Below are 18,899 nucleotides of genomic sequence, written 5' to 3'. Positions count from 1 at the left end.
GTTTAATAGTTTTAATTTAAAATTCAATTTAAATTAAGATTGAATTAAATATTAAACCCATAAACCACGATAATTAGTATGTGTGAATAAATGCACAATTACGCAAATAATAGGCAAAGCATAAACCCGTAGAAATACAATTAGGGGGGCAAATTTTGGGGTATGACATAGCCCGTGCACCATGTTCCTCTTTGCTAACCTTCTCAGACCAGCATGATGTAGATGAACAAAACGTAGATGCCACAACGACGCTTTGTCTTGTACATTGACTTGCAAACATTTTCCTTGAACGCTTCTCAAGTTCAGTTTGTACATTCGATTTTTCCCCTTTTCGACTTGAGCAACCAGATGCCCTAGCTTGTCCTTCAAGTGTAATATCTGATCTTTCATGAATATCGAATAACCCTTTTCCATGAGCTTCCCCAAACTCAAAATATTTGTCTTGAGATCTGGTACATAGTACACATCTTGGATTGACCCAGTCAAGTCATCCTTCTGCAAGTAATAAATCGTACCTTTGCCTTCGACTTTCACTTTCGATGCATCTCCGAAAGACACATGACCATCTTCAATCTTTTTCATTTCTTTAAATAGGTGTTTGTGACCACACATATGGTCACTTGCCCCTGAGTTAAGATACCACATATTATCATTATTCGCGTCTACTTCTTTTTGAGTCATCAGCAGAAAGCCTTCATTCGCTTCGGCTTCCAAAGCTAGATTGGTTGTTTCTTCTACCTTCTTTTCGACTCAACAATCTTTTGCAAGATGTCCCATTTTATCACAGTTATAGCATTTGTAGGAGTTGCAATCCTTTGCATAATGACCATGTTTGTTACACTTGTAACATTTGATGTTTGAGTAGTTCGACCGACCACCTCTTTGACCACGTCCTCTGCCACGCCAATTTTGCAGGCTTGATTGTCCTCTCTCGAAGTTGCTGCCTCGACCACTTCAACCACTATCACGACCTCTACGGCCACTTCCTCTTCCTCGAAAGTTTTGAGAAAAGAGTACATTTTTGTCTTTGGTGGACTCCTTGGTCTGAACTGCTTCGTCACTTGTATCCTCCTTCTTTTTTATCTTACGTTGTTCGTGTGCCTCGAGAGAACCAGCTAGCTCTTCGACTGTGAGCGTTGCAAGGTCCTTCGACTCTTCTATTGCGCACACAACATTCTCAAAGTTATCAGTTAAAGATCTGAGAATCTTTTCGACAATACGAGCATCAGTCATCGTTTCTCCATTTCGATTGAGTTTATTCACCACTGTTTGCAAATGCGTGATGTATTCTGATACAGTTTCCGACTCCTTTATCTTCATTCTCTCCATTTCTCCTCGAAGAGTTTGAAGACGAACTTGCTTGACTCGGTCATCTCCTTTGTATACTTTTTCCAACGTGTCCCATGCTTGTTTCGAAGTCGTTGCACCTGCAATCTTTTTAAAGCCTGATTCATCAACAGCTCGGAACAAGAAGTACAGTGCCGTCTTATCCTTCGAACGCATCTCTTTCAACGCCTTGGTTTGAGCCGCTGTATACCCTGCGGTATTATCTGGTTCTATGAAACCAGTTTCGACTGTCTCCCACGAATCTAGAAATCCAGGAAGAGCTTTCATTTGGATACTCCAATTTTCGTAATTCACCTTCGTTAATCGTGGTAGCGGCATTTGACTCATCGTATTCGCCATTAGCCCTGATGCCAATTTGTAAAAAAACTGACTGCTACTTCTATACTGTAGTTGTAACAATTTTGGATACTTTTAACACTATACTTCCATTGGTGGAAAACTTGCTTTAAAACTGCACTTTTTACTTTCTTGTTGAAAAATGAGAATACAAACAAGTCTTTATATAGACCTAAAAGACTTCTGCTATACTAGGAAATTAAAGCAAATAAATACTTTTAATATGCCATTATCTCTTGGTTTTCAACTACAAGAGACTCTTTGTTTTTCCACTAACTTATTAATAAAAGCCCATTTAATAACATTAAAGTTTATTCAACAATTTGTAGGTGGTGTGCTTCGAATTCTTAACTGGCCAGTTCAATCTTGGTTAGAAGTAGTCCAATAATTGCAATTATATTTGGAGAAAATAATCAATAGGAGATTAGAAATTAGAGTGTTGCTCCATCTTTTTCTGTTCCATCTATTAGATATATTATTGTTATATCACTATTAATTAAGTCTCACCAAAAGTTTTTTATCTTTGTTATGTACAAAATTTGTAAAAAAAAAAAGAAATATGGACATTGTCATTTGAAAAAAGGGAAGGTGGGGTGTGTGTGGTTGACAACTCTATGGAGTTTATATGTTTTTAGAAACGGCATTATTTTCAAGGATTTTGTGTGAAATTTTCGGGATGTGGCATGGGGTGTGAAAGCTTTGTTATGGAGATGGACTTTTATTGGGAATATTTCTAAGCCAATTGTAACTTTTATGAGTTTGACAAAAACTAATTGTTGTACTTAAGTTAGGTTCCAATTGGTGGGCAATTTCCCCCCGCGGTTTCGACCGTTCTTTTGGACTAATTTTAAGCAGGAAAGTGTTAACTCAAGAAGGTAACCGTGTGAGAGTGGAGGGAATAAAGAAAGGAAATTTCTCATTACACCCATATAGGGTGAAAAACACCCTTCGGATATTCATATTCGAAGGCACCCTTTTCACATTTTATGATTATGATTTTATAATATATTTGGCTTTAATTGAAAATGATGAAATTATTTTGGTGATGATTAAGCTAATAAAAATAAATTATAAAATTATTTCAATAAATAATGATGTATCATTTTTGGTATCAGAGCACTAAGATTCAAATAAAATAAAATTAGACATTTATTTAAAAAAAATTCAAAACTAGAAAATGAGTATAGTTAACGAAAGATTTCGAATTATACAACTTAATAATCTAATTAAAAGAACAAGAGGTCAAATTAAAATATTATATGATAGACTAGATTATTATTTAATAAGAGGAGTTGATTTTGAAATTGAAAGAACTACTAGACACCTTTTAGAAAATGAAAACAAATTAGATTTTATAAAAGCAAAGTTAAGAGATTTAAATGAATATAAAAATGTTCGTCGCCAAGATCTGCGACCAAGGAATTAGAGACCAAAGTTAAAATTTGGTCAGTAAAAACGGTCTCTATCACAACGTATTTTAGCTGTGTATGTCGACATATATTTTTGCCATGTCACTTGTTTATACATTAAAATGTCATGTTTTTGGTATATGAAATGATTATATTTCTACATTGTATATTGGCCTATAAGCTCGTCATCCAAATTGATCAAAAGAACCTTAAATTTGGGGGATTATTTTTGGCATCCTTAGTGGAGCTCGTGCACCCTAGTGAAAACCCAATAATGCCCATAAAAACTAAAACTTAACCTCCAAAGGCACGTAAAATGCAACTAAATTCAAGTCTCAGACCCAGGCCAAAACATAGATGAAAAAATACGAAGGCTAAGTTCTGCATTTTTTACGAAGTTTAATTTCTGTACGCATTTGTTCATATAACGCGTCAGAGCTTTTCGCTTCCTTCTTCATTTTATTTCACAAGGTTTATTCATAACCCAAAATAGCGCTGGTGAGGAACCTCCAATTCCTCCATTTTCAAGCTTTCTCGTTACTTCTATTGCACTGCATTAAAGGCTAGGACATCAATCAACCTCTAGTTTACTCCATTCAATAACAAATCGTCGATATTTCACATTCGATAAGTTTTTCATTTTCTTTCTTTTGTTGGTTATTGATGCATTAGTTTGAAGTTAAATGCATCATAGATTGTTTATGGTACATTAGGACGCATAATAAGTTGTTTAGTGAAACATGTAGATTCTTTGAAGTTTGAAGTTAGAGCATTTGGGCATACTCTGTTATTTCATTTTCTAGTTTCAAGAGGATTCGGAAGTTAACTTCCATATTTTGTTGTCATGCAATGCGGAAGTTAACTTCAGAATTTTGTTGTTTTGCATTGCTTTTATGATTTTTTCCTGTTTTGTCTCATGAGTTTGGTTTTTTTTATTATGATATGATTTTTCTTGTGTAATTACAGGAAAAATGTTTAACAACGTAAACATATTGATGTATGGTAGAGTGGCCAAGCATGCTTCTGTTATGAGGGAAGAGCTAGACTCTCTCGTCAAGTTGTTGGTGTGATGAAGCATCGTCTTTCGAAGTTCACGTGTCTCTGGCGTCGTCCTCCTGGAAACATGTGTCCCTTATTGCTGCCCTTGATTCCCCAAAGTCTAACCTGTTGCTTTCGTTCCTGATGTTTATCCAAGAGGCCCCTCAGGTACCTCATTGCTTTGTCTATATGCACAACATGTTGCCAGGCATGAGTGGCATGGAAAGGTAAAATAAATTTGTATTTACTCTTGTAAAGACGTGTTATAAGATTTGAACTTTCTAACGTTGATGTATTTTTTTATAGTATCGTGAGCTGTTGAAATGTATCAACCATGGTAGGAAGATTGCGAAGCAGTAGTAGCCTGATGAACAATGATTTCAAGATGTCATGCAGTTATCTGGGTTTCAAGATTTATCTAGGACTAGGTATATGTTTATTAACCATGGTTTGTTTTTTGCTTTCATCGAGATATGACACTCAAAGACTTCTTCTTCCATCTTCTGCTCGATGAGATGTTCATCACTCTAGATGATGTGTTATCCCTCATACATCTTCCGGTTAGGGGAATATTTTTAAATTACTGCAGACTCACTAGACCTTGCGCATTTGATATTTCAGTTTAATATTTAAAGTTGGCCTTAGTGATGCTCGATAAGAGATGGATGACACCAAATGATGTCATGCTAGGTTTATATTTCTTAAGAGGTTGTAAAGATACCATCTAGATGTGACACTTAAGGATGATGGTGATAATGCACAAGTAACACATAATAGAGTATGTGCGTTGATGGAATACCTCTTGTACTAGGTTGACACGTCCATATTTGTGGACAAAAGTGCATACCATATTAATGTCGTCTACCTGAGATACTTCACTGGCTTTAAGATGATGCATGAGTATAATTAGGAGAGCTCTTATTTGGTTTACCTCTATTCCAAGTTAGTTGAAGCTTGTTCATATAAGATTATACAAATGACAGCAAATAACACCTTATTTATTGTAATATATTTGCATCTTTATTGTTACTGATATTTCATTACACTTTCTTATCAAAAAAAATATTTATTTCATTACACTTGTGCTACGTCGTTACTAATATTTCATTTGAATAAATTTTAGGCATGGATCCTCTAGTACTTTTTACGGATCTTCGGCTGGGCATATGTGGATGACTATGCAAGGCTTTTCCACCATGAGAAATGCCTCTTCAATGAGATATTCTTCTACCCGTGATGGTTGACTTGTTGGTCACAAATGATGTATCAACATCCACCTGAGTGAGGGATTGAACAATTCAAGAATCTGTAGGGTATTCCTAGAGTCCCCACCATTGTTGCTCCTCCCGCAGTCCTCCACAGAGATGTTAATGAGATATTTGTTGAGTACCATGATCATCTGTCCCGAAGGATGTACGTAGTGTGTCAGCTCCTCAGCCATAGAGTTCCCCATTAGGTTACTTCCAATGGTTTTTCAGAGTGTCACATCCTTACATGAAACTGGATGCAGGGAAAAGCCACCTAAGTTATTTCATCAATAGATATTAGAGGATGAACAAGTTAGGACAACTCATGTCGTTGATGTGTTGCCTACATGTCAACGTATTGTGACTATTGTGTAAGCGAGTATAAAGAGAGGAGGGTTTCAAGAAGGCACTATTGGGAGGGACAGTGTAGAGGTTATGATAGTCATGGCACGAAATGCCTTGCAGTACAAGAGGCAAAAGAAAAATCGGAATTAGATATACATAATACTTAACTTTTTCTTTGTATTTTGATACTTCGTATTTTAAGTGGGATTTTGTGAACAATGTATGGTTGCATTTAGACTTAATATATCGTATTTATTGTATTTTATAACAATGAATTGTTTGATTGAATTATATAAATTTATTAAAATATGTCAAATTTATAACAAAACTATTATTCGAGAAGGAAATTTACTGTCTCCTAAGTGTTAATACTTAAATTAATTTCCGTATTATCCTTTGAGTTGTAAAATAGACACACTATCATGAGTTCAAAAAGTCATATGGGTTAGTCCGAAACCTAACCTACAAACTCGCCCTTTCTTCAATACGTAGGTTAACCTCCATATTAACTTCCGACAAAATGGAATGACTCACTTACGAAGTGTTTTGGTGTGTACGAAGGACGTTTGAGGGTTAACTTTCGTATTATTCCAAGGTAATTTTTGAATTTCCTACATATGACCTTGGAAATTCCTACATATGACTTAAAGATGGGAAGAATAATCCACTAAATTTGTCATCAATCAAACAATTCAAAAGCAGGAACAATACATTTGGTTGCACAAAATCTTGCAATATGATATCATTATTGATTACAAATCAGAGGGAAAACATTGCAACATAAGCTTTATCATGAATCTTTTATGGCCATCTCTAGCCACCAATCCCACTTGTTGCAACAGATTCATACAAATACAGGCACAATACATATGATCACAGGCATAATACATCTAGTATATATTGGGTAACCGGTTCATCATTCAATTTGTTGCAACATATTCATACAAACACATGCACAATACATCTAGTATGATCACACTCCAATCTTAACACTACCAAATATCCTTCAGGAATGTTATATCAATAACAATAATCAACTGTGAGAATAATTAGTCAAATCTAATTATGGCAAGATACAACATTAGTAAGGAACAATAATAGGAATAACATAGCTTATGGCTTATATGTGTTTTGTAATATGCTTCATTCATTTTATAGTATGTGGATTACTATATAAGATGAATCATTAGTTTGTAATAATATCAACAACATATACAAATTCAATCTTTCTTCTTTAGACACTTATATCTCTTCCTTCAAATTCTTTGTTCATGTTATACTAATTTCTTATTTAACTTTAAGAGAGTTGTATTTCATATCACTATTAGAAGTCAAAGTTCCGCTGTAACTCTAACAATTGGCATCAGAGCCTATAATGGCTTCTTCTAGTGGATCGGTCAAGGTCGGCAAATATGAAATTGAAAAGTTCAATGAAAAAAAAATGATTTTTCCTATTTGATGATGCAAATGAAAAATTTGCTTATATCGCAAAAGTTACATAAGGCGTTAGCGGGGAAAGAACAAAAACCTGTGAGTATGAAGGATGAGGATTGGGAAGAGTTAGATCTTGAAGCACGGGCAGCCATAATCTTATGTCTTAAGAGGGATGTTGCATTCTTGGTAAATGAAGAATCAACGGCTGCTGGCGTGTGGGCAAAGTTAGAGAATAACTTTATGGTGAAAACTCTAACAAATCGGATCTATTTAAAATCTAGATTATATACATGCAAAATGGAGGAAGACACCTCAATCCGGGATTATGTCAATAAGTTTGATAGGATTATATCAGACTTGAAAGATATAGGAGTGAAGATTGATGATGAAGACCAAGCACTTATGTTGCTTCTTTCATTGACCAAGAAGTATGAAAATCTAGTTCAAACATTGATGCTTATGGGTGATACTCTAACCATGGATGGGACTAGAACATCACTATTAGCGGATGATCTTCAAAAGGATGCTACTAGTGGAATGTCTGGTAATGGTGGAGAAAATAACGAGCAGGCACAAGGAATGTTTGCTAGTAGGGGCGGAACAATGAAAAAGGAAAGGGAAAGGGCGGGAAGTCTAGATCAAAATCTAGAGCTCCTGCGAAAAGAACATGCTTTAAATGTGGCGAGCTTGGGCAATTTAAAGCAAATTGTCCAAATAAGAGAGTATTATTCAAGAAGTATACCAACAACGAAAATAACTCCAGAGGTAAACAACAAGATTTGCAGGAGGCGAGTTATGTCTCAAATGGCGAGGATGATTGCTTCTCAGTTTCAGAGAAAGACCATGATATCTCCAAAATATGGATGCTTGACTCAGGAGCTTCACACCATATGTGCCCAAATAGGAAGTGGTTTACTACATACCAAAGCGCAGATGGTGGTACAGTTTTAATGGGGAATAACCATGCCTGTAAAATTATAGGGTGTGGTACAATTCAAATAAAGATGCATGATGGAGCAGTAAGGACTTTGAGGAACGTGAGACATGTCCCTAATTTGCGGAAAAACCTTATTTCTCTTGGTGTATTAGAGGAAAATGGTTGCAAAATAATCTTAGAAAATGGAGTCTTAAAGGTTGTTCGTGGTTTGTTGGTTGTGATGAAGGGGGTTCGTCACAGGAATCTTTATACTCTTGTGAGGGAAACTGTCACGGGTGATTTGGCAGTTGGAATCAATAAAAGTAAAGACCAGACGGAAAGTACGAGGATGTGGAATATGCGCCTTGGGCATATGTTTGAAAAGGGTCTATCACTGCTTGGTGAGAAAGGTTTGCTGAAGAACATGGAAAAGCCATGCATGGAATTTTGTGAACATTGTGTGTTTGGTAAAGCACATAGGTTGCGGTTTTCTACAAGCAAACATAAAAGCAGGGGGATATTAGACTATGTGTATACTGACGTTTGGGGTCCGGCTCCGATTACTTCTAAGGGTGGTTCCAGGTACTTTGTTACATATGTTGATGATCATTCAAGGTATGCTTGGATATATTTTCTTAAGCATAAAAATGAGGTATTTGATGTTTTTAAATGTTGGAGAGCAATGGTTGAGAACAGAACAGGTAAAAAGTTGAAAACTCTACGATCGGATAATGGTACAGAGTATACAGATGGAGCTTTCAAGAGGTTTTGTGATCAAGAAGGCATTGTTAGACATTGGACGGTAAGAGGTACACCGCAACAGAATGGAGTTGCGGAAAGACTGAACCGTACACTTCTTGAAAAAGCAAGGTGTATGCGCTCTAATTCTGGGCTAGATCGAGAATGATGGGCAGAGTCGGTTGCTACAGCTTGTTATGTAGTAAACAGATCCCCACATTCTAGTTTAGGTGGAGACACGCCCTATAGGGTATGGTCAGGTGAACATGTGGATTATGAAAGACTGAAAATTTTCGGATGCACAGCCTATTATCACGTTGAGGATAACAAACTTGATAACAGAGCCAAGAAAGCTACCTTTCTAGGATATACAAAAGGGGTCAAAGGCTATCGTCTTTGGAGTGTAGAAGATTATAAGTTTGTGATCAGCAGGGATGTTACATTTGACGAAAAATCTTTGGTAGCTTTGTCAAAAGCTATTAAACCTATTGATGGTGATGTGACGATGTCAAATAAGCAAGTTATTGAGATAGAATCTGAAGACCAACCAGATTCTAGTCATGGTCAGGTGGAGAATCCTATCGCTAGTGAAGACGAGGAAGAGGATGAACATGATCATGAGGAGGTTCAGCAGGAAAATACACATGTGTTACAACAACAACAAGAATCTTTGGATGCCATTAGGCCAAAGAGAAATTATAAACCAGTTCAGAAGTTTGGGTCAGACAAACCTCTTAGGCATTATGAACAGGTTAACTTGGTGGAATATGCACTCTCAGTTGAAGATGATGAGCCGGTCACCTTCAAGAAAGCTATCAAAGACAAAGATAGAGAGAGTTGGTTGGTTGCTATGGAGGAAGAGATGCAATCTCTTCATAAGAACAAGACATGGGAGGTGGTCCCGTTGCCTGTAGGAAAATCTGCTATCGGTTGTAGGTGGGTGTATAAAAGAAAAGAAGATCATACTAAGTCGGGTGGTACAAGATATAAGGCTAAACTAGTGGCCAAGGGGTTTGCACAAAAGGAAGGAGTTGATTACAATGAGATATTTTCTCAGGTGGTGAAACATACTTCTATCCGGGTGCTATTAAGTTTAGTAGCTCATGGTGGTCTTGAGCTGGAACAACTAGATGTGAAGACAGCCTTCTTGCATGGAGACTTAGATGAGGAGATATATATATGTATCAACCTGAGGGATACAAGGTTGAGGGTAAAGAGGGTCAGGTATGTCGCTTGAGGAAATCACTTTATGGGTTGAAACAATCTCCTAGACAGTGGTACAAGCGATTTGATTCTTTTATGATAAAACAAGGTTACGCTAGAAGTAGTTATGACAATTGTGTCTATATTTAGAAGCTTCTTGAAGGTGATTATATCTATCTATTATTGTATGTCGATGACATGCTTATTGCTTCAAAAAGCAAGGTGGAGATAAATAAGTTAAAATTTAAACTTGGTAAAGAGTTTGAGACGAAGAATTTGGGCGCTGCAAAGAAAATATTGGGTATGGAGATTAGAAGAGAGCGGATAAACCAGAAACTATTCTTGAGTCAAAAAGTCATATGGGTTAGTCCGAAACCTAACCTACAAACTCGCCCTTTCTTCAATACGTAGGTTAACCTCCATATTAACTTCCGACAAAATGGAATGACTCACTTACGAAGTGTTTTGGTGTGTACGAAGGACGTTTGAGGGTTAACTTCCGTATTATTCCAAGGTAATTTTTGAATTTCCTACATATGACCTTGGAATTTCCTACATATGACTTAAAGATGGGAAGAATAATCCACTAAATTTGACATCAATCAAACAATTCAAAAGCAGGAACAATACATTTGGTTGCACAAAATCTTGCAATATGATATCATTATTGATTACAAATCAGAGAGGGAAAACATTGCAACATAAGCTTTTATCATGAATCTTTTATGGCCATCTCTAGCCACCAAACCCACTTGTTGCAACAAACTCATACAAACACAGGCACAATACATATGATCACAGGCACAATACATCTAGTATATATTGGGTAACAGGCTCATCATTCAATTTGTTGCAACATATTCATACAAACACATGAACAATACATCTAGTATGATCACACTCCAATCTTAACACTACCGAATATCCTGCAGGAACGTTATATCAACAATAATAACAAACATATAAGACAAGTTCTAGTGTGATGAGATGGTTTGACATATTGCATATCACCCATAATAACAATAACCTTTCATTTAAATCTAATAAAATCATTCTAAATTTTATTAAATTAACATCACTTTTCTAGCTTATGATCTTTTAAAATCTTTTTTATCTTATATCAAAAGAACAAGTATAGCTTAACCTACAAATTTTACCTACCTTCCAACACTCTAATCTCCAAATTACCTGGAGCCCTTTTTCTAAAAATGAGAGGAGTAAGACAAAAAATTTATTATATTGTCACCTAATAATAATAGTCAATAGTTAGCTAAGGGAATATAGCATACAATCAATAATTATAATAACATTTTTTAGGAAACTCGAAGGTAGCTTAAAAAATTCTAACAAGTTTTCTTTTAGAACAGCTGCAGTATATAGGCAATGCAGATGACAATCAGAAAACAAGGGGACCATTAATAAACATAGAAGGAATGAAAAATTAAAACAAACCAATTATAAATGTCTTGGTCTAAGAGGTTTTTTTTCTGCAATCAGCTATGTCAACTTCAGCCGAGGGTGAATTTTGAAGCAAGAAGTCCACAATTCCATCAGGTACGAGCGGAGACGGTTCCAATCCTAAATCAAATGCTTTCTTTATCCTGGAAGCTTCTTCCTTTGACTTGACATTATGTAACTTGTAATGACACAACATCATGCGGAGTCCATATTGAATTTCATCAATTTTCACTTTCAATGACTTCAATTTACCCAATGGAGGAATCTTAAACTTCAACAGACCAGGAATTAAGGAGATAGCCTACACAATGAGGGATGCAAGCAGATTAGTCAAATGCAAGTCAGATAATATTTTATGAGATTTAGAAGAAGAAAGTAAAAATATGTTAAGATAATGTACCTGAAGAGTAGTTGCAGTGACGGTCAATGATTTTATATTAGCAAACTCAGAGAGCCACTTGAAAAGAAACAAAGGAGGCCCAGAACTATATGGAAATACTCCTGCATCAATATCTACATGTTTAAGTAAAGAAATATTGCTCCCAAAGATATCCTGATAAGGAATACCACGAAAAGCAAATGTAGAAAGACTTGGAGTGCAAAGATCAATTTTATAGTAGCGGTTTAAGTCATTGAACATAGTAAAATTGACGAGAGTCGCGTTTGATATGCAGAGGGTTCCCAAGCCTTTCACTGAACAATCAGAAATGAGCAAACGCTTCAACATATTAAAGGTCGAAAATGGTTTGGCGCAACCATTATCGCCAACAGAAAATGTAAAATTATCTAGTTCCAACGTAGATAATGCCGGCAAATTGAGAGATTTCGGAAACAGGTTTTCCCCATCGTGATAAGTAGAAAGCTTAAGATACGTTAACGACGGCAAATTGAGAGAAAATTGTTGAATGTCGTGATTGGAAATAGAAAGGGTGAGATGTGTTAGAGTATTAGATGAAAATAAGGCAAGAGGAATTTGTGCAATGCCGCTAGTTCCACTAAGTTGTAAGCGTTGAACATTGTGCAAAATAGCATAATTGACAATCCATGTAAGCATGTGAGGCTCCAAGAGAATAGATATATTCTCAAAGTCGAGAGTGTGTAATGAGACTGATGAATCGCGAAGAGAGAAAACCTTAGACACGAATTCGGTGAATATCTTGTTAGTTAGAAAATCGGATCTACGGAAAATTAGAGCAGGAAGAGATTTCCAGAGGTTCTTCCATCTTGAGGATAAAATGCAGGTTGTAACTGCGTGTTTGGTATTCAAAAAAGAGAGTATGTGAAGGATAATACAATCTGGTAAATCGTTGAGCATGTCTTTGCGTGCATTATCGCTAACTTTAACTTTCTTCGTCGCGGAATTAGACATGGGAAATTCTACGGTGCATTCGCCCGTTTGACTTCAGTGGTGAAGTCACTGTCTGACCAATCAGAATTAAGCCCTAAGCCCTAATAGTGCCACAGTGGACTGAAGCATTAAATGACCTTATTGACACTTACTGTGGTAATTTTATAGTTTATATATTGCAACTTAGTCCCTAACATATTAATATTGTTTTTAAAATGTAATATTTTTATAGACAAAATCAATTAAATTAAAACAAATTAATCAACTCAACAAATTAATCAACTCAACAAATTAATCAACTCATGTCCATCTCCCTCACTTCATCATCGTGAACAGAAATTGAAAATAAAAATTCTTCATCCATCATCTCATCTTGGCATTTTTTCCCAACTACAAACTCAACGCAACAGTTATCGTCTCATCTTGGCATTTTTTCCAAACACTGCAAACTCAACACAACAGTAAGCGTCCCATTCACAGGTTCGTATTGAGCACGCTGCTGCAAATGTAAATGATAAAATGGTTGTTATATTTGTTTGAATAGTTAAGATTTACTGATTTCAAATTGGGAATTAGGGTTTAGGATTGGGAATTAGGGTTTATGATTGAATTTGTTTTATTTACATGGGATTTATATTTGATGATTACGAAATTTTAATTTTGGTGGGTACCTTTGAATCAGGTCGATTGATTTAATAACGTAATAAGGAATTGTGATTGATGCTTGAAATTGTTTTCTGTACATGGGTTTCCTATTTGATGATTTGGAAATTTCAATTATGTTAAGTATCTTTGATTTGAATAGGAAATTAGGTACTGTGATTTATGTTGATTTTTGGTGTGTTAACAAATGTGTTAATTCAGGTTTACCATGAAAAACACCGACCATTATGATTCGTACGACTATCGATGCCGTGACAGTGGTACATCTGATTCTGAATCCGACAATGGTCGGGATGACAGTAATTCGGTGTCCAGTGCGTACCAAGGTTCAAGTGATGGTGATGGCGATGGCGATGGTGATAGTCACGGTGAAAAATTTGTTGAATTTGATGCAGTTGTAGGTGATAGAACAGTGAAAATTAATGCCCTTACTGCTGATGAAATTCGTGCTATGGAATTCGGTACAGTTGATGAAGCTAATGTGTTTTATTTCAAGTATGCTAAATGTAAAGGGTTTGCCATTAGGAAAAGTGATGTTAGGACAAGATCGACTGAGGATGGACAAACAATTATAATGAGGCAGTTTGTATGCAATAAACACGGTCTAAGAGATACAAAACACTTAAGGAGGCTTGATAGAAAAAGAGAACACAGACCTACGACCCGCACTAATTGTCCCGCTAGGCTTCGTGTGCATTACAACCCCCAGAAGGATATTTATGTAGTGACATGTTTTGAAGAGGCTCACAACCATGAATTAACACCATCTAGGTTTGTCCACTTACACCCCATTTATCGTGAGATTACTGCAGCAGATAGAGCTCAAATTGACGGTCTACAGTCAAATGGAATTAGAACTTGTCATATAATGGGGTACATGGTTGCTCAGAAGGGTGGACACGATCGTGTTGGGTTTACAAAGAAGGATCTGTACAATTATTTTGATAGTAAAATGCGTGCTAATATTAAAGATGGTGACGTTGCCGCTGCTATAAATTATCTAACTGTGAAGTCATCTACTGATCCCATGTTATATGGTAAATATGCCGTAGACATGGATGGACGAATGAAGTCTCTTTTTTGGGCTGATGGAAGCAGTAGATCTGACTATTTTTGTTTTGGCGATGTGATTGCGTTCGACACGACTTACAAGAAGAACAAATACAACTACCCATTGGTTATATTTTCAGGGTGTAACCACCACTCTCAGACAGTTATTTTTGGTGCTGCGTTGGTGTCAGATGAAACGACAGAGACGTATAAGTGGTTGTTGGAGTGTTTTTTAGAGTGCATGGAAAATAGATACCCAGCAGCAGTTGTAACAGACGGAGATGGGGCGATGAGGGAATCTATAAAACAGGTGTTTCCGGATGCGACACATCGTTTATGCGCTTGGCATTTGAACAAGAATGCGTCTGAGAATGTAAAGAACTCGGCATTTTTGAAAGATTTTCAAAAAGCCATGTACTCTAATTTTACAAAGGATCAATTTGAAGAGTTTTGGTCAAAAATAATTAAAGAAAACGGACTTGAAGGAAATCCTTGGGTTGCAAAAACGTACGAGAACAGGTCACTATGGGCAACTGCATATCTACGTAAGAAGTTTTTTGGACGTATAAGAACTACGTCTCAATGTGAAGCCGTCAATGCAGTCATCAAGAGTTATGTCAGGAAGAAAGGCTGCATTTTTGAATTTATGCACAATTTTGATCAGGCTATGAGATCTTATAGAAACAATGAACTGATTGCCGATTATAAATCAAAGTTTTCAGAACCTGTGATGACTACTCAACTGCGTGCCCTTGAGAGCCATGCTGCGAATGTTTATACTATGGAGATTTTCAAGGAAGTCAGAGATGAAATAGTGAAGGCTGGATCATTGATTGTTAAGGAAAAGTTAATTCGCAACGGATTTAAGACTTATCGATTTACAAAATATTGTTGTGATAACTATGACGTAGAGGTTGTGTAAGATGGTGAAACACTTCAATGTGAGTGTAGGTTATGGGATTCTCATGGGATTCCATGTTCTCATATGTTTGGTGTCATGAAGGAAGAACATGTTAGTCTCATTCCCACCGGTTTGATTTTGTCGAGATGGACGAAGGATGCAAAAATTCAGTACTTGAACATGAATTGTAATGGTTCTGATGATTCTAAAATGATTGAGCTAGCTCGGTTTGGTGCATATTATTCTGCATTTACTGCCTTTTGCAATGAAGCTTCAAAAAGGGAAGGTGTTTATGGGGAAATAATGGGTGACATTTTGAAGTTACACAAAAAGTATTGCAGTACGGACGATCCTATTTTGGCATCGAACTCAGTTGTAGGTGATCCAAATATTGTGAATAGCAAAGGTGCTCCAAAGAAAAGAAAGAATGACATAAAATCTATTAGGCGATGTTCTAAATGCAACAGTAGAACTCATAATGCAAGGAGTTGTTTGGTAATTTCGAAAGCTATATTCTGTTCGTTTGAGTCAATCTGTTGCTCTTTTGATAAACATAGTAGTTTCTGTTGTATAATTTGCAGGTTGCGGAAAACGCGCCATCTGAACAAAATGTTGGTATGACGTCGCGGCCAGTAACTGATTCATTCAGCCAGGTTGTGAAGGTATTATGTTTTTTTTTAATACAAGCTCTGATATGCTGTATTAATTATAACGTGTTATTATTTGTATCACAAGAATAATTTGTTTGTTAAAACAGAACAAGAATGGAAAAAGAGGTCGCATTGGTGGAAGTAGTGTGCAAAATAAATGTACAGAACCACCGAACTCTCGTGGCGCGAATGTGACAGCGACTTCTCGTGCGGAAGTTGGAAGCACAAGCATACCCATGCCTGCAATGTATGGATTGCAACCCGTGTTGCCAGCGGTACAACCGATGTTGCATCCAATGCATGTACAACCGTTAATCCCACTATATCCAACGACAGTTGCGGAAAATTCGGGTTCGTGTTTCGGTAGGCCACAACGACTGATGAACAATGGTGGTACTTGAACGAGCAAATAAGTAGCTGTAATTTGACCAGGCATGACTTTGGAGGTGATTTTTAGTGGTATGACAAGGTTTAGGTTAGAATACATGCATCTATATAGGTTTTTTGTGTCATAGCATATAGTTTGTAAGTTCAGTGGAGTCAAATCAACACTGATACAGTTTATATGTTCTACTGTCAGTCACCTAATTCTATGAGTGCAGTAGTGGTTATATTACCATCATGCATTAATATTTTTTTTCACCTAAAGTTAATGCCATTGAATGAGGTTTAGGTTAGGTGTAACTATACCTATATAATTTTTCCAATATATATAGTAGTAGTACCACCAAGAGAGGAAAAAATAACATAAGGAAAAAAATCTTGTTATAAAAGTGAATTGTTAAGTGTTCTTGCTCTTGAGAAATGTCCAGTGGTGAATCCCACTCAGTGACTTCAAGTGATACGTAATTATGTTTATCATTTGCTTACATATTTGCGTTTACGTATAATTTCATTGTTTTCTTTGTAATTTTAATAGTTGCATGTTTATCTTTTTGAAGGATGGATGAACAATGGGCTGAGTATTTAGGTAATTACGTTTACGATGAGGTTGAACAGAATGTTGATCTCAGTGACATTGAAAGTGATGAAGGTGAAGAAGAGATGGATGAAAATTTCGGTGATCCCGTGGTTGAAGAAAATGGCATTTCATTCAATTATCGTGTCACTGCTGCTTGTGTAAGAGGAAAGAATGTTTTCGTAAGTAATCTGGACCGGTTATTTTAATCGACATGTTGGTATGTTAGATATGCATGTATTGATAATGATTTTGTGCTATGAAACATATATAAAATGCAGCACTTTCCATCTAATGTTGCTGCCAATTGGTTATTGCCGTTGCAAACTGAGATAGACATTGTCGATGTTCATACCGATGCTGTTTACCCATGTGTGTTGAAGACTGGTAGGAGGCCAGGGGAGAGATATCTTTGCTTAGGTTGGTATGAGTATGTTAAAGCAACTCGTCTGAGGGCTGGTGATGTTCTTGAGTGCACTGTGGCAGATCCTCCTACAAGAATGTTTGTTCGTTTTATGATGTAATACGAATAATTTTAGGCGTATAATTAAACTTGGTTGAAGATGGAAAGTAATTTTCTTTGATGTTTTGTTAAGTAGTTGGTATGTAGTTTGTTTTGATGTTGTCTGTTTTGGTGTTGAAATGAATCAAATGTTGAGTTTCATTATGTACGTTTGCAGTGTAATGAAGTATTGTATCTCTTGTGTATAATATTAAATTAAATCTTAGCATTTTGCATCATTCAGTTAGCAGTTTACTCACTACAAATATTTCAGATGAGAAGTTTCTTTTTTCTATAAATGAATAATTTGTTTTCTGATAAATCAAGGCATTAGTAACAAAAGCATAAACAACAACAACAACCATAAATTAGGTCATTAGGAACAGAAACGTGAACAACAACAACCATAAATTAGGTCATTAGTAACAGAAACCTTAATCCGGAAAATACTTTGCATATTCATGCTTTTTCATTTTTGCACCCCCTGAATTTTGAGCATTGCATGGGTTTTTGCATGGATCCTTACTCCGTACAAATACTTTTTGATATAAAAAGTATATAAATCATGCAGATAAACAACAGAATGTGCTATGATTAATACAACCACAAAAAGGGCCCAATCTTAATAAACTGGGGTCAACCATAAAATTTCCCAGCAATAACAATCACTTACATTAAAACTTAACAAACACATACAAAATACCCAATATACTTCACTTCACATCACAACTAACATTGTATCTGGAACATTATAAATAAAACTTAATAAACTTCCATAATTGTTTACAATATAAAATTATAATATTACAAATAGTAACTTTCAAAAAAACCATTGCAACTATGATCCTCCTCGGTGCCCCTATGGGGTTGCAGCCCTACGCTCAACATATACCAATATTTCCTCCACCGGTGGGTATCGGATGACAAAATGGAGTTTGTCACCGACCTTCAAATCAGCTTTCCTTACGTAATCAAACCACGCCCCACACAGATATGTTTCCTTCTTCTCTTCCCTCTTCTTTATCTCACAGTAGTATGGTTCACCCTTATCACAGTCAAGTAAAACAATGTTTGAAATTTGGCGGAGAAGGCAACTATCAATCACATTTGCTGGAAATTGCTGCAAAGGTTTTCACAGAATGTCAGATTCTTTAAAATAAACAACTGACTTCTGCTGTTATAGGAAATCAAATAAAAACAAGACATACCATCACATTCTTGCGCATCTTCTTTGCATCAAACACTTCTCTAACCCAATACTCTTCATCCTGATTCACAATGATCGTAGTGTACACCCTGTACCAAAGCCAAAACATCATATAAACTTTGTTTAGAAACTTCCAACTCAACATCGAA

General features: G+C 36.1%; 5 protein-coding genes across 6 annotated transcripts; 3 read left to right on the top strand and 2 right to left on the bottom strand.

The window, feature by feature from the left end:
* Window positions 1-11,484: 11,484 nt before the first annotated feature.
* Window positions 11,485-12,840, bottom strand: LOC131659962 (F-box protein At1g60400-like). Its single transcript, XM_058929070.1, has 2 exons — window positions 11,872-12,840; window positions 11,485-11,772 (listed from the first exon to the last, which is right to left on the bottom strand). Exons 1-2 carry the CDS (start codon window positions 12,838-12,840, stop codon window positions 11,485-11,487), a joined length of 1,257 nt encoding a protein of 418 aa, XP_058785053.1.
* A 312-nt stretch (window positions 12,841-13,152) lies between these two features.
* Window positions 13,153-15,454, top strand: LOC131659961 (protein FAR1-RELATED SEQUENCE 5-like). The gene is made up of 2 exons (XM_058929069.1): window positions 13,153-13,299; window positions 13,684-15,454. Exon 2 carries the CDS (start codon window positions 13,691-13,693, stop codon window positions 15,452-15,454), a length of 1,764 nt encoding a protein of 587 aa, XP_058785052.1. The 5' UTR covers window positions 13,153-13,299; window positions 13,684-13,690.
* A 565-nt stretch (window positions 15,455-16,019) lies between these two features.
* Window positions 16,020-17,073, top strand: LOC131657412 (uncharacterized). 2 transcript variants are annotated; one of them, XR_009300645.1, is made up of 3 exons: window positions 16,020-16,095; window positions 16,191-16,542; window positions 17,025-17,073. XR_009300645.1 is itself a non-coding variant. In XM_058926826.1 (2 exons), exons 1-2 carry the CDS (start codon window positions 16,051-16,053, stop codon window positions 16,482-16,484), a joined length of 339 nt encoding a protein of 112 aa, XP_058782809.1. In that variant the 5' UTR covers window positions 16,026-16,050; the 3' UTR covers window positions 16,485-16,831. The 2 variants fall into 2 exon arrangements, 1 of the variants encoding a protein (XP_058782809.1); XM_058926826.1 differs by lacking the exon at window positions 17,025-17,073 and having other exon boundaries at window positions 16,026-16,095; window positions 16,191-16,831.
* A 24-nt stretch (window positions 17,074-17,097) lies between these two features.
* On the top strand, window positions 17,098-17,725 carry LOC131657411 (uncharacterized). Its single transcript, XM_058926825.1, has 2 exons — window positions 17,098-17,223; window positions 17,323-17,725. Exons 1-2 carry the CDS (start codon window positions 17,128-17,130, stop codon window positions 17,563-17,565), a joined length of 339 nt encoding a protein of 112 aa, XP_058782808.1. The 5' UTR covers window positions 17,098-17,127; the 3' UTR covers window positions 17,566-17,725.
* Window positions 17,726-18,172: 447 nt separating this feature from the next.
* Window positions 18,173-18,874, bottom strand: LOC131657410 (uncharacterized). The gene is made up of 2 exons (XM_058926824.1): window positions 18,752-18,874; window positions 18,173-18,663 (listed from the first exon to the last, which is right to left on the bottom strand). The coding sequence occupies exons 1-2, from the start codon at window positions 18,860-18,862 to the stop codon at window positions 18,403-18,405; spliced, it is 372 nt and encodes a 123-aa protein (XP_058782807.1). The 5' UTR covers window positions 18,863-18,874; the 3' UTR covers window positions 18,173-18,402.
* Window positions 18,875-18,899: the final 25 nt, after the last annotated feature.

This window comes from Vicia villosa, linkage group LG3, assembly GCF_029867415.1.
Source record: "Vicia villosa cultivar HV-30 ecotype Madison, WI linkage group LG3, Vvil1.0, whole genome shotgun sequence".
Lineage (NCBI taxonomy): Eukaryota > Viridiplantae > Streptophyta > Magnoliopsida > Fabales > Fabaceae > Vicia > Vicia villosa.
This window is presented reverse-complemented; position numbering and strand designations above follow the sequence as displayed.